We start from the raw sequence: 26365 nt of genomic DNA, 5'->3' as shown, positions 1-26365 counted from the left end.
CAAGTCAGTAGAGAGGTCAGACATATTTTCCTCTCAGCTTTGGAATGGGGTACATGTGGTATCTGCCTTATATCCTCACAGACTCAATAATTCCACAGATAAAACCTTCACAGTCCTAGTGAGTAGAATCCTCTAGCCCCAGGAAGTCCAGAGTATGATGTCATTCCCTAATGATATTGTTTATTTATCACTCCTCTCAGTTGCACACTACCAACCAGGGATCCTTATAAGCAATGTTTCTTAGAAACATATATGACACATAATGCTTTCTGGGTTACCAGGGGAATAGAATTAGGGAATTGAGGCGGTTCTTATGTAGAGAGGTAAATGTTCTGTTAACTTGTTTTATCCAGACTATGTCAATGCAAATAAAAAGCAGGAGAACAGACTGTGCAGTTCTTAAATTCTGCAAGCTTATAATATTGAACCACAATATTGACCAGGAAAAGAGCAAAAGCAAACCAAACCAAAGTCCCTTGTGTGGTTAGCAGCACTTGGAAAGCTCTTATCCTGTATTTAGTGACTGTTTTATTCATCTCTCTGTTTGTAGTGCCATAGACAGCAGGTACTTGGTAAATATATGCTGAACTAGTGGGTAAAAAGACTCTCCCTAGAGCACACATGAACAAAAAACAGGTCCAGTTTTTACTCACAAAACTGTCAAACATCTTATTGCCTTACTGGTGTTCTTCTTAAGACTGCTTTATTCTTCTATCAGGACAAACTCTCCCTTCTTTTTCTGCCTCAAGGTAAACAATGCTTTAGTTGCATGAATGTATAAGGAGCATGTCCCCAGTAGCAGAACAGGTCATAGTAATAAGCTCTGTCACTAACAGAAGGCATATTGTAAGGCAGTAGAAACGTAAATGTCAGTCCTTAGATGCAAGAGAAGTAGCCGGGTGGTGGTGGCGCATGCCTTTAATCCCAGCACTTGGGAGGCAGAGGCAGAGGCAGGCGGATTTCTGAGTTCGAGGCCAGCCTGGTCTACAGAGTGAGTTCCAGGACAGCCAGGGCTATACAGAGAAACACTGTCTGAAAAAAACCAAAAAAAAAAAAAAAAAAAAAAAAAAAAAAGATGCAAGAGAAGTTAATGGGCTCAGTATGTGGTCATTGCAGTTAAAGAAGCATCTTGAGCATGGAGGGCACCAGAAGTGCCATTGTTAGGACTGCTTGTGAAATGGCCAGACATGAAGTGCACATTCCCATGTTATAAGTGTTTGAAAAAATAACTTGAATTGAGATATATTAATTAAAGCAGCATTCCTGATGTCATTAGAAAAATAAGTTTTATTTACAAGCCAGCAGAGTATAGAAAGTCTAAGTTGTTTATTTTTCTCATGAAGTAAAAGAGTGAAGAATTGTTCAACACATTGGGATGCAAACAAAACTGGTAAGTTACAGATTTCTTTAATTCAATAAGCATGTTCAGTTTTAGATGTACTAACAGTCTAAATATGATCATGTAAACCTAGTAGGAGTTAATAGGCAACATAAATTAGCCTTCATTTTGTGAAGTAAACATTTTTAACTACAAATTAAGATATATGTTGAAAATTATCAGCCCACAGCATTGATTTACAAGTTCATTACTTATAGTCACCTCTTTTTGGGAAGTGTCTTATATTCTATTTTAAAGTGAGATTTGGGCCAATTTGCATTAATGTTTTATAACTATAGGATCTATATGATCCTATAGATCATAGGTTTTATCACAGGATCCCATAGTCTGTTTAGAGTTCACTGAAAAGACTGCAACAAGCTGAAGAATTATATGGGAATCTGGATAAATAATATAAATGTTTAGAAAAATATCAGTGTGGCTGAGAAAGGTGATAAATGTCTACAAATCTAGCCCTCAAAGGCTGAGGCAGGAGGATTATGAAAGGCCAGTCTAGATAGTATATTGAGAATATTTTTGAGAGAGAGAGAGAAAAAAAAACAAGGAGAGAGAAGAAGAGATAAAGAAAAAGCCATGTGCAAATTGTCTCCTGAGAAGACAAGCTGCATACTTTCCAAAACCTGGATAACCTCAGGTACATTGGCATGTTGCAACCACTAGTGGGGGGTGGTTTCCAACAATGTGCTGTCTCATCTCTGTATGTGATTATCATGGTCGAGGCCTGAGCTATTGCTCTTTCCTTTCTGTTTCAATCTGCAGCTCTTCTGCTTTGGATCTTCCTGTGAATGAAGCCATACACGAGTCCACGCCAAGGTACTCACACAGGGCAATCATCATTTTTGGAGATATTATTCTAGAGAAAAGTAGAGAAAAGTTATGATCCTTTACAACTCTTAGAGTCACTAAAGGGACTACTTTGCAAGGACCAAGTGAAAATAACACAAAGTCTGAAAGATCAAGATTCATGTTGTGCATCTATCACTCAATGGATGGGGTGAATGGAAGGATGCCATCATATCATAGATCAGGACCATCAACATTATGGAGGATGATGGATGTGTTTGGCTCTTTCTTTACCCCATAATCATTACCAAGCTTTGAAAAATCCCAGTTTCTCCACTTGCTATACTCACTGGCTCTTTGGAGAGATCAGATGGCTCCCATTTACTCAGTATATATTCACTAGTCAGCAATAGCAAGAATTAGAATAAAAACATACCAATTAAGATTATGTGCGGTACAGTAGTTTTAAGTGTGAGGGTAGTTCTAATGTTCATCGGAAGCCCCAAACACATCTGATTCTAAGCACTGTTCTCAAAGAGAATATATCTTGTGCTTACAGAAGAGCAGGAGAAGGTCCTTATGTGAAAGCTTTAGTAGTTCTATTTAATCTTGAATTATCTATTCTTTCTAGACTCCAGATGTGCTATGCTGGCAAGCTTCCTGAACAGCCATCAGGGCTATAGGCAACACACAAAAGACACCACCTACATGCTAGAAGTGGGCCTGTGAGAATCTACCCACAACTACCCCCAGAACACATTGTATTGGCCTTTAAAAATGTTGCAGGAACTCTTTCACTAAGTGAAATGAAGAAATTACAAAATACCTTAGTCTTTTCCCAGAAACATCAGGATTTTTGTCCATTGTTGTAAAAGTGTAACTCTGAATTATACAAACTAAACTGATTAAAAAAATAAAGACATAAAAACAACAATTAAAAAAAGCTGAATGTGGTGTTGCATACACTAATCAGAAAGGCGAGACAAAGGTGTTGGAAGCCTGAAATATGCAACATGATAGTATCCCTAACATCCCAAGTAAGTGAATGAAGAGACACTCACAAGCAACAACAACAACAACAACAACAGCAGCAGCATCATCAGCAGCAACAACTATAATACAACAAAACCACAGGAAACAACTCAAAACTTCTCCAAAGCCTCGCCTAGAGTTTGCGTGCTTTTTGGTTCTGTGTAGGAACAGATGCATTGTGCTCTTGAGAAGGCCACATAATGGCTCAACTTAATTAACACCAGAAGTAACAAAGACATGGTTCAAGAAAGTCTAATAAATCCTCCTAGTGTAGTATTAAAATTCTTTGTCATTATTTTAAATAACAGTGACGTTATCTTCTAGATAAGAAACTAGCAATGATCAGATAATTTGTTCACAATCAACCCAAAGGTCTTCACCAACTTACTGTTTGAGAAGCAATGCAAAATATATAAACTTGGGTATGAGGAGGTAAACTTGGTCCTCTAAAATAGCATTGAATATTTTTTGAGCCACAAACTCCTGCTCCAGGAGAGGTAAGAGCAATGGATACCTGGAATAACAATACAGAGCTTCTGTCAGTAGACTGGACTTTCCCATGGTGACCAGTATTGAGTGCTGTTGAGCTTCTTCTGATTTATAATTTCATTCAATTTTAGCTAGCGAGTATACTTTATATGACTTTATTATTATAAATTTTATTGATGGTACTCTATGATCAAGAAGATGTTTTCTTTTGAGCAATGTTTGAGTCATACTCAATACAAGTGTACACTCTTTTTCATTGAGCAGAATGACTGTCAAAGTCTATTACATCTACTTGGATGGGTCTTTTGATCTCAAGGGCATCATTTAGTACCTTAAAATTTTATTAAAATCTTCTTCTCATCTCATTTAAGCTTTTAATAATACTATTAAATATTATACCTAATACTATTAAGTATGACACTGTATTTATAATTAGTTCAAGAAAGGAAAAGAAATATATAGCTCTACTGCCCTTTGCACAGTTATCTACTTCATGAATTTTTTATTGTTTTTGTCTTGTGAATTCTTATATTCTCTGAAAGGTATCACTTGTTTCATCTTAAAGAGCTTTCTGTTTCTTGTATTTGGAGCAATAGAATGAACTCTGTTTATAGTGGCCTTGCTTTTTTATTAAAATTTATTATTATTAAGATTTTAAGATTTATGTACTTATGTGTACTAGTGTTCTATTTGCATGTATGCCTGCATGACAAGAAGAAGGCATCAGATCCCATTATAGATGGTTATGAGCTATTATGTGGTTGCTAGGAATTGAACTCGGGACCTCTGGAAGAGCAGCCAGTGCTCTTAACCACTGAGCCATCTCTCTAGTCCTATGGCCTTCATTTTTGCAACATGGCTTTGCTGGGAAAGATTCTTGATTGATTTCTTGAGTGTGTCATCTGAAGTCTTCTTGGTTTTCATTATTTCTGTTGAAAGTTCAGCTGTTAATCATACCTGAGTTGACTTGTTCATGATGAGACATTTTTTCTTCTTGATGCTTGTAAGATTATTATTTTTTTGTCTTTCAGTATTTTGATGATGCCATGCACATATGGAATACAAAGTATTCATCTTTCTTGGGGCTCTCTGAGGTTTTAGAAAATTTCTAATGGAGTTTATTAGCATGATTAAAATTTACTTGAATAATACCTAAGATTTGTAGATATGAAAACATCATAGTGGCAATATCCCATAACCAGCATTTGGAAGTGAATGGACAACTATGTTGCCCATCTTCATTTTGTTAAATAAAATTCATTTATTATTTCCATCATAACACAATGACTACGTTGTCCAGGAACCAGTCCATTTTAGGAAATAACTTTTAAAAATATATCTTCAATTATAATGGAAGACTGACATGCAGTGGTTGAGGGATCCTGGGTATAAACATTGATGAAAACCCAGAGCTTTTTTTTTTTTTTTTCCCAGAAACTACTCATTTTATAAACTACAAGGAAATAATTAGTATTTTAGTGTTTTCCTATTTGACAATTGGAATGGCAGTTTCCAGAAATCCCTTTGTCACACAACCAAATTCAGCTCCTCTTCTGGAGGATAGAGACTTGCATGTGTTTAAACTACCTTGAGAGAACAGCCAGCACAGTCTAAAACATCATAGTCACTACACTTTCTAGCTTTCATGCTTGTGTGGCAGACTGTGGAAAGCTTAACAACAAACCAGCTTTTTGGAACACTTAACGACAATTTACTTGCAAGTCTCAATTCTGTCCCGATTCTCAAAATTTAAGATGTTTTCTCCCAGCTATTCCCTACATGGTCCACACTGGGATAAAGGGAAGGATTGGGTGATTGGACCTGCCAACAACTTCTGATGCCTTAAAAAAAGTCAGCAGCTGATCACAGAGGCAGCATACTAAGCTCCTGATGATGAAGTGATTCTGGAACCTGAATTTTGTTAGTACTTTATTGGTTTTCATTGACTGTTTCTGTTCAATTTTCTTACCATTCAGGATATGGAAGTTGAGAGGGGTGGAACTAGAGGTGACAGCTACTGCCTCCATCCTCTATGCATTTCTGATAGCCCAAAGCCTGGGAAGACATGATCTACTGATGCCAGAGCTCTGGCAAGTCTACCTAACATTAATCTCTTTTAGGAGACTCGAAGACATGGGGCCTAATGTTTGACTGCTAAGGATCCCGGAGCTCTCTAACAACATGCCACCACTCTAGAAGCAGGAGATGGCCTGTAGGTGGATTTTGTTACTTTGTGGGTTTTTCTTCCTTCTACCTTTTTCCATCTTTTCTTCTATTTTAAACCCCTAACATTACCTAGGAGAGAAAAAATGATAGAGGAAAGGGGGTGACATAATTGTTAGACTTCTTTCTGCTCATTGGGGCATCCAGTTCCTTGGGGGCAAGTTTGATCATTGTCATCAGGATATCTAATTTCTTGTTCTTGTTCTTCTTGTTCCTCCTCCTCCTCCTCCTCCTCCTCCTCCTCCTCCTCCTCCTCCTCCTCCTCCTCCTCCTCCTCCTCCTCCTCCTCCTCCTCCTCCTCCTCCTCTTCTTCTTCTTCTTCTTCTTCTTCTTCTTCTTCTTCTTCCTGTTTCTTTTTTTGCATGTAACCAACAGCAACCAACCAACCAAAATTAATCAACGATCAACCAACAACCCACCAGCAGCTCCAACTCTCAAGGCCCTGGCATTTATATACTCTCTGAAAAGTCTGCAGAATTCCAAATGTTACACAGCCACAGAAATTATCTGAAACTTGCAAAATCATGCCCATGCTAGAGCATGAGGCAAATCATAGTCAGCTGCTATGGACAATCTGAAGCATCTCCATACCCGACACCTGGGATTAAAATGAAAACATAATTCTTACAATATTTGTGTTTTTTTCAAAGAAACCAAAATTCCCAAACTGTCACTACAGCTGCTCTCCTTGCCAAATGCCTCTCCAGAGCGGCTTCACTCAGGAACAAGCACTGTCTGGATGAGGCTCCTCATTCAGGGTACTTCTGTCTCTATGCAGAGCTGCTGAAAGCAGATTTGATCAGGACTCCCTGCTGCTCGCTCTTCTGAGGAAAGGTGGTCTTTCTCCAAACATAGCTCACTCTTGTGATAGAACTTATTTCAGTTCATGTCCTAACAATGATAAGATCTGCATAGTCCTTACATTGCACTGTAGTTCACTGCTCCCTGTGCAAAAGTCTTTCATTAGCACTCTAGTGATTCAAATTATTATAGATAAATTTTGTCCTTATATAAATAAAGATACATTTTATATTTATATAAAATCACTTCGCAACATTTCCTATATACATTAACAAACATCACAAAATATTTTATACCTGGGGATATTTATACTTTTATATTTTACATAGGAAGCAAATTATTTTCTCAATTTAACCGTGATATTTTAACACATTCTCATTGTTAGCATCTGTTCTATCTTAATATTATGATTATTCTAAGAGTAAAGAAAGAGCTCACTTACTTGGTTGTACAGCCTTCAAACATTCCAGTTTTGATGAAATATGGGCAAACGATGGTGCTTTTAATTTTAGTTTTTTTTGCCATAGTTAACTCAAGGAAGAGAGACTCAGCAAAGCCAAAGGCTGCAAATTTGCTTGAAGAATAATCTGAAATAAAGTGAGGGGCCACTAGTGATATAGCTTGGAAAATTCTCATAATTATTTATTAAAAAATCTTCTTCTTTTTCTGGCTTATTCTTGAGGACAGAGTATCTCCACCCAGTGTGGCCCAGAAAATCAATGAAATTGTTTCAATTTATCTTAATTGAAAGAATACCAATAAACCAACAGGTGTGCACGTGTGCATGTGTGCGCACACAGAAACACACACACACACACACACACACACACACACACACTATTTTATGTGTTTTTTCAAAAGGAGGGTACAGTTTTCAGTCTGTAATTGTGAAAAGGGATATGGGGTGGTGGTGATCTCCTGGGTTGAATGTTGTAATATTTCCCTTTAGGGCAGGAAGAGCCTCTCTGCATTCTGGAAGGGCCCTCTTTCTGAGGTATAAAAGAAAGTACAGCGAATGGATAGTCACCTGATAGTCCATTAATACCAACGAGTCCTGCTGTGCTTGAAATACAGACCAGGTGACCATGGTTAGCTTTAATCATGGCAGGAAGGAAGGCTTTACAAGTCTAGGAGATATAAACACATTGTGCCATTAACTGATTAATTAGTTACTTTCATTATTCTGCAAGCATTTGATGAGTTTATTAATCCACTTAGTGAATTTCTATTTAATACTCATGGTGTGTTAAATTCTAAGGTAGCATAAAAGTAGGACATATACAGCCACTTTGAGTTTACTATGTGCTCAGATATAAGAAACAGTGAATACTTTTTTTTTGTCCTTTGAAATCAAGTTTACTAATTTAACCAGAGCTTTTTATATTCATTGGCTTGCTATAATTGTAGAAACTTAAAAGTGCTCCCAAGTTTTTATTTAATTTTGACAATGTGCATAAAAATCAATCACACTTACATTCCACGCTTTCCTATCAACTTTACCATCAGTACCGGTTTCCTTCACTTTCAGGACTTAGCAAAATCGGAAGAGATTGCTAGAAGAAGATGGATTCAATGCTAACTCTGTGTCACATGGTAAGAGGGGCACTTTAACATTGTCTACCCTGACTAACATATTTGGTATGTTTTGGTAAACTTGATTTATTTATCTGTAAGCAATATCATAAGTTTCCACGCCACAAATGCCTTATTTCTTCTTTCACTCCTGCTCCTCACATACTCTCTCAGGGAAGTTTCACAGTATTTACTGAACCCCAGTAATAGGCTCTTTTTTCTCTAAATGTTGTTGATAAACAAGTTGGAAAAAATGTAGAAATAGGGCAGAGATAATGACGTAACTTGTAGCATACGAGAATGTTTTCTTTAAAATGATCTTTAAATTTATTTATTTATCCATTTATTTATTTGTATTTGTTTGTTTGTATGTGTCTCCATGTATCCACCTTTTACTTTCTATTACTGGGATAAGCATAATGACTAAAAACAACATTCTGTATTTTCCTTTCCAGCTCCTGTGAGGGTCAAAAACAGGTAAAAGATCAGGGGTATCATTTCTGTGCGCCTTTCCTCATTACTGTCTAAGTCCAAGTTTCTCATGTCACCATTTTGTCAGCTCTGACATTCTACTGGCTCAGAACTGAGTTCAGTAAAAGCCTGGCATGTTCTGTCCTATCATTCATTACTGTTCCTAGGAGGTATATAATTTGACAGTGTCATATTTTCACAGTGGAGTTTCTGAGAGGCTGCACAGATGTGCTTGCCTAACAGAGAGAAGCCGACCACTGGACCAAAAACAGCATCTTAGCTTCATTTTGTTTCGTCAACTTTGTTCTATGGCTGCTATACTAATGCCTGAGTTTGTGCTTCGTTGATGACAATTGTATTCTGTCATTTTATACTCATGTACCATGTCAGTAAAGGATCTTCTGTTTCTTGTGGTTATGGTGTCTTTCTCTTTAAATAATAGAACTCTTGGAATGACTGTATGCTGGTTGGAAGTGGCAGGATCTGTTTATGGTCTTTCAGTTCAAAAGCTTGAAGGTGCTGAGTCCTATAGGCATTTTCTATGTTATCACCCATTAGACTTTGAATGTGAAATGCAGGGTCTAGAAGCTTAGGTAGAGCTTCCATTATGATACCAGTTTTATATCTGAGAGCTTGCTGACTGTGCGAGTCAATGTCACTTTGTTATGGAACCACAGGCACTGAGGCAGAGAAAGCTCCCAGGTGGGAGTGAGAGACCATTGATGTTTGTTACAGTCTGACAAACTGCCAAATACTTCTGGGACAAAGTGTCCAAGGGAATCTGTAAGCTACTCACACAGATCTAACTGTTTTCAGAGTTTTGCTTTGTGCTGGGGTTGGATTTGCTGCTAGTTTTTTATATTTCCAGTTGAAGACAAAATTGGCTGGATATTTACAGGAACCCTCACCCCTTATCCAGAGAAGATGCATTTTAAGATTTTTGTTAATGCTGAAGCCTTGGTGAATATTAAATTGTACATGTGGGATGTATTATCCTATGTATATCTACATGCTTATGATAAAATTTAATTTATAAACTAAGCAATTGGACAAACAGTGACTAATAATAAGCTAAAACAAGTATAATAATATACTGTGACAAAGTTATATTAATGTGACCTTTCTTTGCTCAAAAATCTTAGTGTATTATGAATGTTACAACTTTCACATATGACTTTTTTCCTTAGTAAAGGAAATACTTTGTCTTCTATTTGGTATACAAAAGTGACAAAGATATTGATCTTGTACTTTGAGGCCATTTTTAAGTAAAATAAGAGTTCTCTGAGAACCAGCTATAACACTTGATTTTGAGAGAGTGATCAAGTGATCGATGGGTGGGGGCTGTGTATTGCAGATACATTGACAAGAAAACGACTTATTGGGTTGGAATGATATGTTGAAGAGTTCACCATGTCACTCAGAATAGCATATAATTTAAAGATTGGGACTTTACCCATACTGTATTGATGGGGGCTTCATAAAGAATGTTTAAAAGATGAATTAATGATAGAAATAAATAATTTACACTATTTCCATGGGTATTATTAAAGGAAAGAAAAGGAGTACAGAGAAGTGTTCATTTAGCAATCATTTGTCAAGAATGCTTTTTAATGTAAAATATTTTTGTGTGCCTGTGTATATGTGTATATGTGTGGGGTAAATGTGTGTGTTTACACGTGTGTGTGTGTGAGCTGTGTATATGTAGAGCTAGAGGTTGAATATAGGTGTCTTTTGAGTTTGCTTTCTGCCTTACATTATTGAAGTAGAGTCTCTTACCTGAACTCAGAGCTCATCAATTTCACTTATCTAACTAGGTAGTTTGCCATTGGGATCTCCGGAATCTGCTTCTCACGTGCTAGGATTACAGGCTGGCTGCCAAGATTGCTTAGCATTTATGTGGGTTCTGGGGATCAGAACACTGGTTTTCATACTTGGGAAGCACTCTTACCCATTGAGCCATCTCCTCGACCCATGAAGTATTTTTAATAACAGAGTAATTAATAAGAGATTACACTGGGTATAGGTTGTTATTATCTATATTAAAATAACTATGTAAACAAATCATAATTGTTCTATAAAAATCTGTGCCTTTTTCCCTCAAATTTTTATATGTAGGTTGTGATGTAAAGAATCATTAAATTCACTTGATTTTATTTCATTGCAGTTATTTAAGGCTTTTGTTTTCTCTGTAAAAAAAAAAAAACTATTGAATAATCTTCCTGAATGTTTCCACACCCATTGACAGGTTTGAAAAATTATTTCTATTTTTATGGAATATTTATTCATTTAAATCAAAAGTGATGTTTTTACTACCAAAACCAAAGTTGGTAGTGTTGAACTTCTTTTTGAATTACATATGTGGATTATCTCTTACATGTTTTTAGTTTACCTCTTTGACAACCTTTTAGCATCATCAGAGATTATATTGATGTATAGATGGTATCAACTTTAATGACTTGAAGTTTTGGGAGTTGCATTAGTTGGGTAACAATATGAGAAGTTTATTCATAACATTTTAAAAGAAGTAAAATTCATAGTATAACAGGGCCCCAGATCTTAGTAGGCCCTCAGACCTTAGCACAACTGACCCCATCATAGAAATACCATTCAGGCCATAACACTTTTAAAGTTAACTATTAATTGAGATGTTGAATTTAATGTTGTATATACTTTATCTTCTAAGAGAATGATAAGATTAATTAATTTGTTAATATTATATTGAAAGATTAAAAACAGTATTCTCATAGAAGCAGGGGAAGGGGGATGGGATAGGTGGTTTCTGGAGTGGAAACCAGAAAAGGGGATAACATCTGAAATGTAAATAAAGTAAATATCCAAAGAAGAAAAGAAAAACATGGTATCTTATAGTTATACTGAATAACAGTTAACTCAAACTAGTGCCTATGAAGTATACTCTGGACAGATCTTGGAGGAATGTTAGTTCTCAGACTCCATTAGATACCAAAATTCAAGGTCATAGAGGTCCCTTATACAGCATGATACATGATACACAAATACTTGTGTATAATCTATGAACTTTCTTTTGCAAATTTTAAGTCATGTCTGTTACTTACAACATATAATTCAATGTTAGTGCTATCAATATATTATGTTTTATACTGTATTGTTAAAGAAATAATAGCAAGAAAGTGTTTATACATGTTCTCTCCAGATGCAACATCATTTTTCAAATATTTTCAGTTAGTGCTTGATTGAATTTGTAGCTATGAAGGAAAGGCTGTAAAGGGCTAGTGATGGATCTTTAATATAAATACTGTTTTATTTTCTGATGAGTATATTGATAGGTGTATGGGAAAGCACTTTATCTTTATTCTTGACTTATTTCTCCAAAAATTATTGCATCTACTAATTTTATATAAAGACATTTTTTGGATGAGTTTGAAATCTTGGTTTATTTACAATCCTATACTCCTCTACTTAAGAAGCTGTAAGTACGTGCAAGCTAGAGTCAAATTCTCTGTGAATTCTTTGTGTAGTATTACTAGAACCCAGTGAAAAATATTTGTGGATAATAAGGGAAGGCAGTTTTTCATAGACTTGAAAGCTTAACATTTTGGAGAAAAGAAATCTCTCACTAGAAGTGATATAGGCACAGTGTTTGGAGATATCTATGGTGAGATTAGCCATTAAGCTTTGGAGCAGGTGAATCCAATGCAAGAAAGCAATATATGAATTGTGAATCTCTCAAATTTTAGAAATGAATGATGATTCTCTCTGTAGTTTCTGGATGGCAGTGGATGACCTGGTTTTATTGGTTGGTTGCTCAGAATAATGCCTGAATTTGCTGACATATACCACAATGGCTTATGTGTGTTTATTGAATCCTTGTACTATTAATTGTGTGAACCATTAAGGCTGTGGCCTTAGACATGATAGAACAGTACAGGCTCAATGACAACAGGAAGCCAGAAGGATGAGAGTCAGGAGGAAGAATTTTGTTAGAGCACAGAGCTCATGCCAAGACCCTCTGAGGAAGGTTTGACATAATAGGGTTTAGTGAGAATGTCTGGAGTAAATTGAACAGGAGTAAGAAGTAGGGAAGGAGAGAGTTTAGAGATAGATAAGAGAGGCTATCTCTATGTCATGGTAAAGTTTACAAGCTATGCTATGATATTTTTTTGGACTCTGTAAATGAGGACTGATTCTTACATCGAATGAGATTGTTTGATTAATTCAGTGTAAATATCACCTTGCTTCCACATGAAGATAAGGTAGAATGCATTAGGGTTGAAGATGGAAAGTTATGATAAGCTGTCAGTAAATGAAAGAGGTGCCTTGAACAGCTGGCATCAAGGGTGGAGGGTCATGCACTTGGGCATAACTTGTATGGCAGGCAGGACAGTGTTTTTTAAAAAGGAGGGAATCAGGGTGATTTCTATGTGTATGATATGATTAGTAGTGTGTGGTTCCTAGACCCATCTACCAATATAAATGATATTTACCATCATCCAAGAAAACAATTTTAAGATGAAATAAATGAACAGGGAAGGAAAGTAAGAGCTTGTAGAAATGTTTATGGAAGACTAAAGTACTCAAGCACTGTGTTAACTGTCCTGTTAGTATTGGCCGAAATAAATTTGTGGGCTCCAGTGTGATTTCACATCGGGTTTTGGTGACTCTGGATGAAGACAATGATGCGAAGATGACAAAGATTGCAAAATATTTGAGTTGCAGTGAGTAGGAATTGGGAGACTTGAAACAAATCAATCCCAAGGTCTTTCAGAGATAAAACATTGATGTTCTGCTACTCTTTGACAGTCTCCATATTACCTATGGCCCTGGCTGAAGTCACTTGGATATCCCACACCCTGCACTTATCACTAGTGATTATTTTTTTTTATCACAAGTGTAGTCCCTTCCAGTGGAAAGAATTTTGGTAGTCCTAGCTTCCTTCAGTCTCTTATCCACTCTGTAGAGTGGCACTGTCCAAAGCCCAAAGCCTTAGCCTCTAGGCATTAGTGAGTAATTAAATGTACTCTAATTGTCATACATTATATATTATTATTAAAGAGCATAAAATAAGAATTTAGCTCTTTATTCTCATCAATCAAGGTTTGAATGATTAGCTTATTAGAAAGCAGAGAGAGAACATTTTCATTGTGAAAGGCGGTTAGAGATGTCCCTGAGAATTTGAGGTAGGGCAAAAGCAAAAAAAAAAAAAAAAAAAAAAAAAAACCAAAAAAACCCAAAAAACAAAAAACCAAAAACCAAAAACCAAAAACCTAATTTAGGCCAGGTACAGCAGAGCCTGGTGAAAACAGACAAATGCTGTATGTCTTGGCAAATAACTGAACAATTGCTTCTGGAAATGCAGAGAATTCTGACTTTCACTAACAAACACAAAGAAAAACTTACCCAGAAGTGACAGATGGCATTGACAAGAAATGATTTTTCCACCAAATGATCTGGAGTATTGAGTAATGACTTCCCTGTTACAACACCTGCATTATTAACAAGAATGGTGACATCACCGACTTCTTCTCTAACCTAGCCAGAGAGGAGAGAGAAATGGCGTAGATTGAAATGTTGAATTCTTGACATTTATCTTCCTAAGTCACATCCCCCCTTTGTTTTACTCAAGTGTAGTTGTGGAGTGCACAGTGTGTCAATGACAGTTAAAGGTAGTGCCAAGATTAAATTGCCTACTGACACTTGGCAATAGTTGCTTGTGTAAGGAGACTCTATGATGTCCCCACTACTATGAACTCACTTAGCAATATGCCCTTCAGAACACATCTCCACTGTTCAACCATACTTGTCTATTATTTCCTTAAAAGGATTTAATTTGCTCTTGTCTCTTCATGAAGAAATTCATCAATTTAAAAGTAATCCTAGGATGCTTTTTGAAACAAACATTTCAACTTGGAGATTTTGCTTAAAGAACTTGATGATTTCTTCTTGAAGAGAACCAAGGACACAGCAGCAGCTTATATGATTTTGAGCATCTCTTGGATTCCTCTGATGAACAGCTTGAAAGGAGGTTTCTCATGTCTGGTACTGGGGTTTTTGTCAGAGACTCTATGTTGCTGGGAGCATTGTCAGCCCAAGTAAATTCATTTAAACTGCATGTATTTATATACACTTATATGTGTTATTTATAATATTAGATAAATAAAAATAATGAGTTTAAAAGCTTCTCTAAACATCCATTGTGTTATTTTTTTTTCTTCCTCCATCCCATTACTTTGGTATTGATCTTCCATCATGGCCGCCAAATTAAGTCATTGCCAATTTTGACCATTTCCTTCTTAATATCACTTGTATATTTTTGGTGAAGACACAGTGCCTTGGACACAACCCACAGAAAGGTCACCTCCCCAAGGACCAGCTTGCATAGTACTGGAAAGCACTTTGAAAACTGCCAAGGGAGAGAGCAGCCAATAGTAAGTTCTAGCCTGTTGTGATACCTATATGCCACAACAATGACCATTAGGGCAAAATATCCCTAAGGGTGCAATAATGCCACTCACATCTTGTTAGTAACCAAAAATTACTAACGGTCTAATTGGATGTAAGGCCCACTTAACAGGAAGAAAATCATTCCTGGTACTGGAAACCTAGCAAATTACAGGAGCTGTTGAGATCATGGATCTTAGAGGATAATCCACTACTTCTACTTTACTAAGCCAGTGTAGTTAATACCTAATGACATTCTAAACATTTATCCTTATATTCACGAGCAAGTGTAGTTCTCTTCCCTCATCAAAGAAACTTCTTTTTGTAACAGATGGAGACCATTACAGAAACCATAACTAGTCAGAATACAGAGTACTTCTGATTGTGGGGTGCCCAGCTCCAATTGATATTTTACAATATACCTCTTACACTTATGACTCAGGGAACATTGAAGAAGAGAGAACAGAAAAATCATAAGGGCCAGAGGACCAGATAATCTGATGTAAGATTGTATCTCCTAGAAATAACAGGGAAGCTTCACCCATAAAATATCTTAGCAATATGAAAGCCTGCATAAGACCTGAGCAAGGACAACACAAAGAGGCACACTAACAGGGAAGGGGATAGCTCATGGGGCCCCGCTTCTAAACAAAGACAACTAAGAGATGCTAAGAAAGGGAGAAATAGTCTTCCCTAGGAATCAGGGCTTTAATTGGTTGTTTTGGTGTGTGTGTGTGTGTGTGTGTGTGTGTGTGTGTGTGTGAAACATTGAAAGAAAGAGAGCATGAACTTGAAAGGAAGCAAGGAAAGGGAAGGGGAAATAATATAATTATATTTAACTTCAAGAAAAAAAACTCACAGAAGGAGCAAAAATTCTTACTGTGTTTATATGACATTACAAAAACATACCATTTAAGTGTTCAGTTGGATGAATTTAAATTCACATACCCATGTAACATCTATGTCAAAAATATAAAACACATTTCTAAGACCCCCCCCCCCCCCCGCAAAGTTTTATACATCTCCTTTCTTGTAAGGTATATTTTAGATCTGGAAATTTCTCCCGAGGTTTGGCATTCAGTTTGGTGCTTTTGGGACCTAGTAGAAGTTTTGGGATGTGGGATCTAGTAGGAAGTTTCAGCCATTGGAAGAATTTTCAGTGGGGACTGTGGGATGTAGCATTGCTTTCTCCCACTCCTGGCCATGTGGTAAGTAGGCAGGTTGCCATGCCCTGTGTCCTCTGTGGTGAAGTAAGTGCTGCTTTCTCCTGACTGGCTTCAGTGATACATGTTACCATGTCCTGAGCCATAATAAACCTGTTTTCTTGGTTAAAAAAAATAGTTTTCATAAGGAGATGGCCTACTATACAAGGGTAATACCCCCTTCTTTGTTCCTCCTCCTCTCTTTTCTTCCCTCCCTTCCTTCCCACCTTCCTCCATCCTTCCTTTCCTTTCCTTTTTGGTAATAGAGGCTGAATTCTGGTTGCATGCTAGGCAAGCAACCTACTATCAAAATGTTTCACTAGCCCTCTTCTTTGCTTCGGGGCTTCAGTAAGTTGCTTAGATGCTTAGACAGGTGTTGCTCTTGTTCTGTAGCCCAGACAGGGCTTGAGCTTGGGGTCCTCCTACCTTAGCTTCCTGGGTTGTTGGGAAAAGAGCTGTCCCTAGCATGGCCTGTTTCCTGACTTGGATCTCTATTGCTCTGGTGTTCTTTCCTGCTGGTCTTTAGTGCCAGCAAAGTGTAAAGAAATTCTTTGCCCATTTGTCTCAGAGCATCTCTCTTCTTGTAGCCATTATGTTTACTGTGAGCATGTGGATACCTGATGGGTAATTTTTATAGTCGTCAATTCCCTGATTCCTGTTTGGCTAGGGTAAGTCATGCTTGGAGTGAAGACATCCAAAACAATGATGTATTTGTTTCAGTTCCCCCAACTTCTGTTACCCTGTGTACTCTGCCAAAAAGACTAGCTCTAATCTCAACGTTATCTTCCAGTAGGATTTTTACAAACTTCACAGCTATCTCATCTCTTCCTTCTCACATGGCCCACTTCTCTGCTTACATAACTCACTAAACATCATGAGTCCTGGTTGGAGTAAAGCATACTCCAGGAATATTAGGTAAAGTGTGTCTCTCTTCTGCCATTTTGTCTCGGATTGTATCTCTGTAGGTCACAATAAAGCTGATGCTGCGTCAGAGTAGTAAACAGGTTAAACAATGACCTGAAAACATCTCTCTCTCTCTCTCTCTCTCTCTCTCTGTCTTTGTCTGTCTGTCTGTCTCTCTCTCTCTCTCACACACACAAGCACACACACAGAAAGACAGAGAGGGGAGAGAGAGAGAGAGAGAGAGAGAGAGAGAGAGAGAGAGAGAGAGAGAGAGAGATTCCAATCTTTTGGAAAATACAACTATTCTTTCTTCCCTCTAGACGAGAAGGATTGCCTATCCTGACTTTTCTGATTCCTGGTCCATGTTATATGCTGAACCTACCAGTTGGAGATACTTTAAATATGTATCAAATTGATGTTTGGATCTATCTACCTATCTATCTATCTATCTATCTATCTATCTATCTATCTATCTATCTATCATCTATCTATCTGCTGTTGATATCTGTGAGTTAATATGGGTTGGTGTTCACATTAGAGCTCTCTGCTTCGGAGGAAGGCAGGTCTAAGAAAAACTTGCACAAAATACTAAGTAGTAAAGGACATCTTACTGGTTTAGTGAGACTATTAGTGTAAAGAAGGGTTCAATCTTAGATAAGTCAGGGAGACCTGGTCAGAAAATGTGGAGAAAGAGATATATGTATGTATATATATTATATATAATATATATTTATATAATATATAATATATACATATATATTGTATATATTAATCACTAAATATCTTAGGGAAAAATGGTCATTGACATCACTCCAAAAGAAAGTCCTGCATCTAAGAATCACTACTATAGGAGAAGTTACTATCTAGTTTGTGGAATTAAATTTTTACTCTATTTAGGGAAGACATTTAAAGAAGACATTGATCAAGCTCATGGGTGAGTAAACAGGCTATGGGAAGTTAAGAATCTGCCCAAAGACTCACTGTTTCTGAGAAGACATTGACTCACATCAAACCTGGAGTAGCATACAATACTTGCTTTTACACAAATTTGCTCTTTTGATTATAGCCTCAGCTTGCCTCGAACTTACAGTCTTGTCTCACTCTTCTCAGAGCTCAGATTACAGTCATGTGCTACTATGTTTGACTGTATTTGTTGACTTTGCACACTGGAATTGAAAATTCTTTTTTTCTCTGCTTATGGAAAGCTAATTACTCTGCCATTTGGAATGTTGTCATGCTAACTGGCTCTCCATCCATTTCAAGGGTGAGAATGATGTCTGCCATTTGCTAAAGTCTTACAGGTAAAGTATTTCAGTTTCCCAGTGTTTAAGAACTAACTACAATTAAGTGAAAGACAAGGTTGAGGGGTAAACTTGGAAACATGTTACTTATAAGATAGTGGCAAAGAAGAAAAAACCTTTCAGATATATTTCAATGGCAAATATTTCTAATTTTTTAAAAATATTTTTCTTCTGGACACCAAGAAAATTTCAACCAGAAGAGAATGCTTTATAGGGAGACAGAGATGGTGGTGTAGGAGGCAATCATACGTTTCAGTACAGGGATAGGTTGGGGAATGTTCGCATAGCTCACAGCTCACTGATGATGCTCCTGTGATAATGTAGCAGGGGTCTTAGGGCTGTTTTATGTCCACTGGTTTCCTGATACATGATCTGGCTGTTTCTTCAACTCTCCCTGCCTCTGTTTCATAATGGACAAAGTAGTAAAATGATAGTTCTTGTTTCATTGTGAGATTTGCATATGATCAGAGACAGAAGTAAAGGTTTTTTTTTCCAGGTACCCTGAACTGGCTGGTGCCTGGTTCTGGAACAGGATCTCTGACTCATCAGATTACATTAAGTTAACCCCTAATGCATTCTCCTGGGAGCTCTTTCTGTCATGTTTCTTTCCCTTTGGATTTCCCCTGTTCTGTACCAAAATGGATCCAGGGAGTTATAACACTCACATTGTTATTATTTGTCAGTAAGTTACAAAAACTCAAATCCTGTGTGGTTCCTCACACAAAAAAGAGGAAGAGGAAAGTAAGGAAGTATGAAGCAAGAGGTTCAGAAAGTATCATGGTTTGGTCATTCAGTAACTAATTTTGAACAAATCCAAGATTGAATTGCACATACAGAAATTGGATTGCAAAGAAATCTCTTGGGGATTCTGTGGTCAAACTGTATGTACCTTGTGACTCCCAGATACCTGGCCATGACTCTGTCTCTTGCCAGTTTCTGCCTTGTCTTCTTGAGTAAGCTACAAGGTCAGTACTACATGGCTTCTTCCTCTGTTTAACAGGAATGATGATAACAAAATACATTTTATAAGGCCAAGGTGTGTTGATTAACTGGGTTATGAGATACACAATTGCTGAAAAGAGTAACATAAGATGAAAATAATATAGTTGCTAGTTTTATATATTGTTTTGCTTTGGCTTGTTTGTTCAAATATTTTGGATTAACTTTGATACTCTGAGTAGAGGCTGGTACAGTAACTTTTTTTTTTTTTTTTTTTTTTTTTTTGAGAAAGCCATTAATCACACATGTCCAACTGCTTCCCCTAATAGGATTACCACAATCTAGGCTATTAATGATTGTCTGTTTCAATAATGCCTGAGACATAGAGCAGAAAACTGAAATGTTCTTATGCTCTATGTTCCTATCCCTTTAAAGTCACACAAATTATTCAGTTACTAAATAGCCTGTTCTTTTCTGTGGAAACAACAATAATGGTGTCTGCCTATAGTTTCTCCTCCTTCCTGCCTCACTGATGTTTCCATTGTTGATCCTCTATGTGCTGTGTTGTGCTGTGTCTGTCAAGAGGATTGTGGATAATGTTAAGTATCTCACCCGAAGTCAGACAATATCAGTAGGTAAACTGTGAGAAGAACCTTTGTACGCCGAGTGATTTCCTCTTTATTCTCTTTATACTATCCTCAAAAACCACAATGTGGCCATAGGTTTGCCATAATCTGGAGGAGGGTTTCATTGTTATCAAAGTCATGGGAAAATAGGGAGGTAAAGCTGCACACCATGACCTGCCAACTCACTTCACAGATACGGAGATGGGTGTTGAAAGGTAAGTAATGTGGTAAAAGTTGCACAACTAAATCAGGAGATCTGGGACTTGGCAGAGTGTCTACCAATCACAGGTGAATCCCTAAGCAAAGCTGCCAGACAGGACTGGGCTCTGAAGTGAGTAGGTTACTAAGCAAAGCAGTCAGGCAGCATTGGGCTCTGAAGCCAGGACAAGACCTTCTAGGCTATGCTGCTTTTTGTCTTAAAATATGAAGCCATATTAAAAATGAACAGAATCAAACTGTAAGTACACAGCAATCTTTGGGAGAACCTATAATAAATCCCTCCCCCTTTTAGTAGTAAAAGTGCAGGTTAAAGCAGTTTTCCCAGAATTGTAGCAAGGAGCAATGATAAACTCACCTGGTCAGCAACTCTGTAGACCTCCGTTCTTTTGCTGCAATCACACGTATAGGCAAAAACTTTCACATCACCTTTTTGTTTGACCAGTCTACATGTTTCCATATTGCCTTCTTGATTAATGTCCCAGAGAACCAAAGTGGCCCCGTGACTGGCAAAATGCATGGCCAGTAGCCTTCCAAGTCCACTACCAGCTCCTGTTATAAGTACAATCTCTCCAGAAACATCCTTTTTCTTTTTAGGAATTACCTTGAAAACTAAAGATTCTAAAAAGTAATATAGAAACTTTCCAAAAAAGATGACTGTGTCTGCCACTGGATTCATGTTGATTGATTGAAGAAAGCAACGTCCTAATAAGGGGGAAAGTACCTGGTAAGTCTATTTTATTATAACAGCTGCAGTACAGTGCATCATTTAGTACAGGGGCTTTATATCTGAGACAGTATTTTCAAATCATAGCTTAAGCAGAAATTGTCTTCTGATGAGTAGTAAATTATATAAACAATGATCATGATAACATTTATGTTAACAAGAAACATCTTAATTATTAAATTACATAAAAAATAATTATGAGAACATTTTATGTTAATAATAAACATCTTAATTTATAGCACTCACATTTTCAGATAATGTGATTGATAGCTAGGCCATAGATGATAAGAATAGCTTTGTAGTTAAGTACATAAAATCTTTATGCCATGACTCACTCAGCCTTACATGATCAGTAATCTAAGACTTAAGCCATTTGGTCTAGCCATTTGTCTACTGCATTGTCCTAGTTTGTTTTCTATTGCTGTGATAAAGATCATGAAGCAAAAGTAACTTAGGGAAGAAAGGGTTTAATTTACCTTACAGGTTACAGTCCGTCATGAAGGGGAGTCAGGAAAGGAATTAAAGGTAGGAACTTGAGGCAGAAACTGAAGCAGACACCATAGAGAAATGTGGCTGGTTGGCTTGCTCAGCCAGTTTTCTTATACAATCCATGATCACCTGCTCAGGGGAGGCACCATCTGCCATGAGCTTGGCCCTCCCACATCAATCACCTCCTAGACTTGTCTACACACCAATGTGATAGAGACAGTTTTCTCAACTGAGGCTCACTTTTCTCAAATGACACTGGCTTATATCAAATTGACAAGACAAAACAAACCAACAACAATCCCTCCAAACCTAGACAATATGAATGAATCATCTTAATTATCTAATAGAAATGCTCTTCCCCTTGGCAACTGTTTAATAATAATATAGAAATAATATACTACAAATATAGCTTCTCTATATTTTCACCTGATTCATATAACAATTTTTGGGTCAGACAAGTTAAGTATAGTATTGCTACTTTATACTGAAATAACAAATCTTAAGTAATGTCATTAGGCAGTCACATAGCTAGCTAGTCAATGGCAGAAGTCTCTCTCACTGTCATTCAGGACTTTTTAACTAGAATAGGCTGTTCTGAGAACTAATGGGTCCTTTACCCACAGCCATTTTTTAAAAAAAGAATTATTTATTTATTTTATGTATGTGAGAACACTGTAGCTGTCTCAACACATACCAGGAGAGGGCATCAGATCCCATTACAGATGGCTGTGAGCCACCATGTTGTTGCTGGGAATTGAACTCAGGATCTCTGGAAGAGCAGTCAGTCAGTGCTCTTAACTGTTGAGCCATCATCTCTCCAGCTTCCACACTTTTTAAAAAATAGATTATTTTTTATATTTGGTCACACTTTCCTGGTTTCTGATAATTTTCTTCTGTCATACTTTGACAACCCTACACTAATGTCTTATAGAGTCATTAGATATAGAAACAAAGAATTTATACTTAAGCCTGAGTACCTCAATGGTACCCACTATAATGATGATGATAAAAATACTATCATACCATTGTTATTGAAGCTGTGAAAATTCACATACCAGGCTACTACCAAGTGCTCATAAAGGCATTTAAATTTCATAAGGGTGCAATCACTAAGAAGCTGAGCAAACCCAGTTAGTAATAGTGAAGATAGAATTTTACACCATACCATTCTAAATGATAGTGCATACTTTTCCATTCCTGCAAAAAAGTTGAGTCTGATAAAAAGAATTGCCTTTCAAAACTTTTCATTTTAAACAAGTCAAGAAGTAAGTTAGATGTCATATTGAGAATGTTGAAAGACCCATGGTGTTACCTTGCTGTTAGCCCTATCCTGCCAGTAGCTTCCACTTAGAGAAGATATAAAGAGAAGAATTTTGTCCCTAAATCATCACTGTGAATATTTATGTGGATTCCAGAGAGGAAGAAATAAAAGGAAAAAATTTATGTTCAAATAATCAAGGGTTGGGTTTCAAAAATGCTCTACCGTTGAGAAAGACAGTGTAGCTCTGAGACAAGAAAGCTAAGTATGCCTGAAAGCCTTGAGGAGTGGGCAGTACTTGAATCCATGCCTGCACATAAGAACCTGCAAAACCCAGGCTCAACATCCATGTGAAAATACCAATGCCAACCCCAGTCTCACAGCTTGCTCTTCCACTTGAAGCCCTTAGCACATGTCTAAAAAAATGAAGGAATACCCTTGTGAGTTAAAGCCCCATTTATTGAAAGTTATTTCTGAACATTGTATTTATAGCAACCAAAGAAGGAAGAGTTCTGCCATCATGGAGTCTGGGCTACAATCCAAATCTATTCATAAACAGTGCAGTGCTTGGGTACTTTTATACCCACATGCACTTCCTTGTTAACCTTCTGGACTACAGAGTGTTAAATAAAAGCTAGACATAAAAATGAAGTAGTGACAGCTGATACTTGATGAGTAATTACTCACTGTAACACTTCATAACAGAGTACTTGGTAGCTCCAAATGTCCAAGCACTCAATCAGGAACTAAAATTTTTATGGGCAACACTAACTCCATCAGGGTTTATGTGTACTTTTAAAAACTTTGTTCTAAAATAGAATGCTCCTAATGGCATGAAAATACAGTTCAATGGACATTTAAATAGTGGCTGCCATCTTAAAAATGCATATCCCTTATCTGTTAAGTAGTTCCAAGCACAATATGTTGACATACAATGATTTTTATAGCAAGATAAACTGAATTCATCCAAGTCATATTTTATATGCTGTTTGTTGATAAGTCTAAGATCCTCTTAAGGGACCAAATATAGGTTCTTGTGTACATATGTTGTGACATACATGAGTCAAGTGCAGGTGCCCATGTGGGTGTCCCTTAGCACTTGCAAACCCCACAAGTACTTCCTCTTTCCCCTGAACAATTCCTTTCTTCTTTCACACATTCTCCTTAACCTGATAAAGCCACAGAAAACAAGGACAATCTACTAGAAAGAAATAATAACGAGACTCTGGAGATAGTACATTAATTCATGGCCCCCTCTAGGAAATATACTTAGTCATTCTTAGAAAAACAAGATCTTAACAATGATATACAGTTGCTGTGGGATGCTCACAAGTACCCTTCCTGTCTCGTTAGTATTGGAATCAAGACTCTTTATTTGGAATCAATACAGCAGTATTCCTCCACTGTGTTTCATTTGCAAAAGTAGAGACCATGCCTTCTCCACCCTTTTGCAAATAATTGATACTCCATATTGGATTCTCAAAAGACTTTGATATGGTGATCCTGTCAAACCTAGAAATTGTATTATCTTTCATATTTGACTTCCCCATTTCTCCTGTTTTAGAGGAAACAGCATACTTTGGGTTATGGACACAGTCACCATTTCTAGAGTATGTATGTTGAAGCCATCCAAGGTCATAGCTGGCTCAGCCAGACTCCCTCCATTGACTCACTGCCTGTCCTGCCATGGTGAATATGGGGAGAGAAAAAGAATCTGTGTGTGTCTGGGAAATAGCTTCATAAGAATTTTTTTCTACTACTCTGATTCTTTAACACTTTTGAGTTTTGTTCTAATTTTACAGAAAACAAACAAGACCACAATGATAAAACAGAAGACCACAAGGTTTGTGGCTGAATCTTGGGGTCACTCGACTTTCCCTGGCCAACAAGTCTACATGGCCAAATTAATTTACAAGAGTAATAATTTCTTCAGAAGCCAATTTTTTTTGTATTTCTGTACAAAACTGCCAATATCATGAACAGAAGGGGAGAACCATGAAGGAGAAAGAAAATGATGTTTGGTGGTGTTTCCATTAGCCTACAGCAGCAGTGTGGAGATGGCTCCATCAGCCGAGCTCCAGGGACTTGGTGTTGCTTGGGAGGGATCCATACAGCATTTTGCGTTCTTCATGTGTAATCATATTGCTAAAGACAAACTACTTCATCATTTATTGTAAATAACACTTCCCCAGACCTACCATAAAGTTTCTGTGATGTATTGTCTTCCAGTTGCAATAAAAATTACTGAGTTGCATAAAAAATGATATACAGAATATTTCGAGGTACCAGAGGATCTAATTATACATAATAGTTATTGCATTCAGATGCTAGTTTTATGCCAACATGACAGAAGCTAAAGTCCTTTTGGAAGAGGAATCATAATTGATAAAATTACCCTACCAGATTTTCCTAAGGTGCATTTTCATGGTTAGTGAACAACGTGGGAGGGTTCAGCTTACTCTGGCTGGTGCCATTGCTGGGCTGGTGATCCTGGGCACTATAAGAAAGCAGGCTGAGCAAGCCACAAAGAACAAGCCAGTACATAGTCTCTAATTACTTCTGCATCAACTCCTGCCTCCTGGATCCTACTTTGATTTCTTTCTGTGATAAACTGTGATGTGGAAGTACAATCAAAATAATCCCCCTCCTCCCCAAGTTGATTATGGTCATGATGTTTCATCACAGCAATGTAAAACCTACCTAAGACAAGAAGACACAGGTGTCCTCACCTTTGTGAGGTAACATGACTTGTGTCAGCAGCTAGAAGCTGTGACACATGTGAATTTGTTTGATGAGTTCTGCCATATCTTTGGCACCTGTCTAGGTACCTGACACAGATATGATGGGATTGCCTATTGCTTACTCCATATTCACAGTGGGGTAATATATTGCCCATATCATGAAAATTCAGCTGTCAAAATGGCCTGGTGTTAGAGATGTGCCTTTGCATTCATGAATGAACTCTTTAATAAATAAAAATGTATGGTGAAGCTTTATCAAGCTGTATAGACACTGTGAAAGTATACCTCACATTTTCTGCTTGATTGGTTTTTCCCATGGTGTCATTTTACCATGGCCATCAGCCATTCTTGTGTTTCCTAAACCATATCTACACAGAATACAAACACTTCATTAGCTTAGTAAAATACATATGTAGTAAAGTTGCTAACTTATTTACATAATTTGATGGTTGGGTAATTTATTTTATTGGATATTTTATTTATTTACATTTCAGATGTTATCCCCTTCCCCCATGCCTCCCCATAAGCCCCTTATTCTATCCCTCCTCCTCCTTTTTGCTTTTATATCATTTTATTTACATGCAAGTATTAAGGTCAGTTCTAGGTTGAGGAACTAGCAATACAATAGATAAATAGTCAAGGAACAAGCAAGACAATAAACACAAATAGTCAAAGAACAAGCAAGGCAATAAACAAAATCCCATGATCACTGTTTCTAAAGGCTTATCAGGATGACCAAAATATCTGAGCCTACTTCCCTGTCCTAACCCAAAGTC

At 37.1% G+C, this 26365-nt stretch overlaps 1 protein-coding gene and 1 long non-coding RNA gene across 2 annotated transcripts; one reads left to right on the top strand and one right to left on the bottom strand.

Annotated features, from left to right (window-relative positions):
- Positions 1 to 1267: 1267 nt before the first annotated feature.
- Positions 1268 to 21053, bottom strand: LOC143438571 (short-chain dehydrogenase/reductase family 16C member 6). Its single transcript, XM_076924253.1, has 6 exons — positions 20733 to 21053; positions 14147 to 14278; positions 7755 to 7854; positions 7170 to 7314; positions 3603 to 3728; positions 1268 to 2252 (listed from the first exon to the last, which is right to left on the bottom strand). Exons 1-6 carry the CDS (start codon positions 21051 to 21053, stop codon positions 2126 to 2128), a joined length of 951 nt encoding a protein of 316 aa, XP_076780368.1. The 3' UTR covers positions 1268 to 2125.
- On the top strand, positions 20461 to 25109 carry LOC143438572 (uncharacterized). The gene is made up of 3 exons (XR_013107318.1): positions 20461 to 20615; positions 20972 to 21101; positions 24651 to 25109. It is a non-coding gene; the product is annotated as an uncharacterized LOC143438572 (long non-coding RNA).
- The last annotated feature ends 1256 nt before the right edge of the window (positions 25110 to 26365 follow it).

Source organism: Arvicanthis niloticus, chromosome 25 (assembly GCF_011762505.2).
Source record: "Arvicanthis niloticus isolate mArvNil1 chromosome 25, mArvNil1.pat.X, whole genome shotgun sequence".
In the NCBI taxonomy this organism is placed as follows: domain Eukaryota; kingdom Metazoa; phylum Chordata; class Mammalia; order Rodentia; family Muridae; genus Arvicanthis; species Arvicanthis niloticus.
The sequence above is the reverse complement of the archived record's forward strand: the minus strand, read 5'-3'. Positions and strand labels throughout refer to the sequence as shown.

Coding starts and splice junctions, on each gene's coding strand:
- LOC143438571 (XM_076924253.1), bottom strand. CDS start 21,053: ATGAATCCAGTGGCAGACACAGTCATCTTTTTTGGAAAGTTTCTATAT. Junction 7,855..14,146: donor ATGCCATCTGTCACTTCTGG/GTAAGTTTTTCT, acceptor TATATCTCCTAG/ACTTGTAAAGCCTTCCTTCC. Junction 7,315..7,754: donor TGGTATTAATGGACTATCAG/GTGACTATCCAT, acceptor ACTTTATTTCAG/ATTATTCTTCAAGCAAATTT.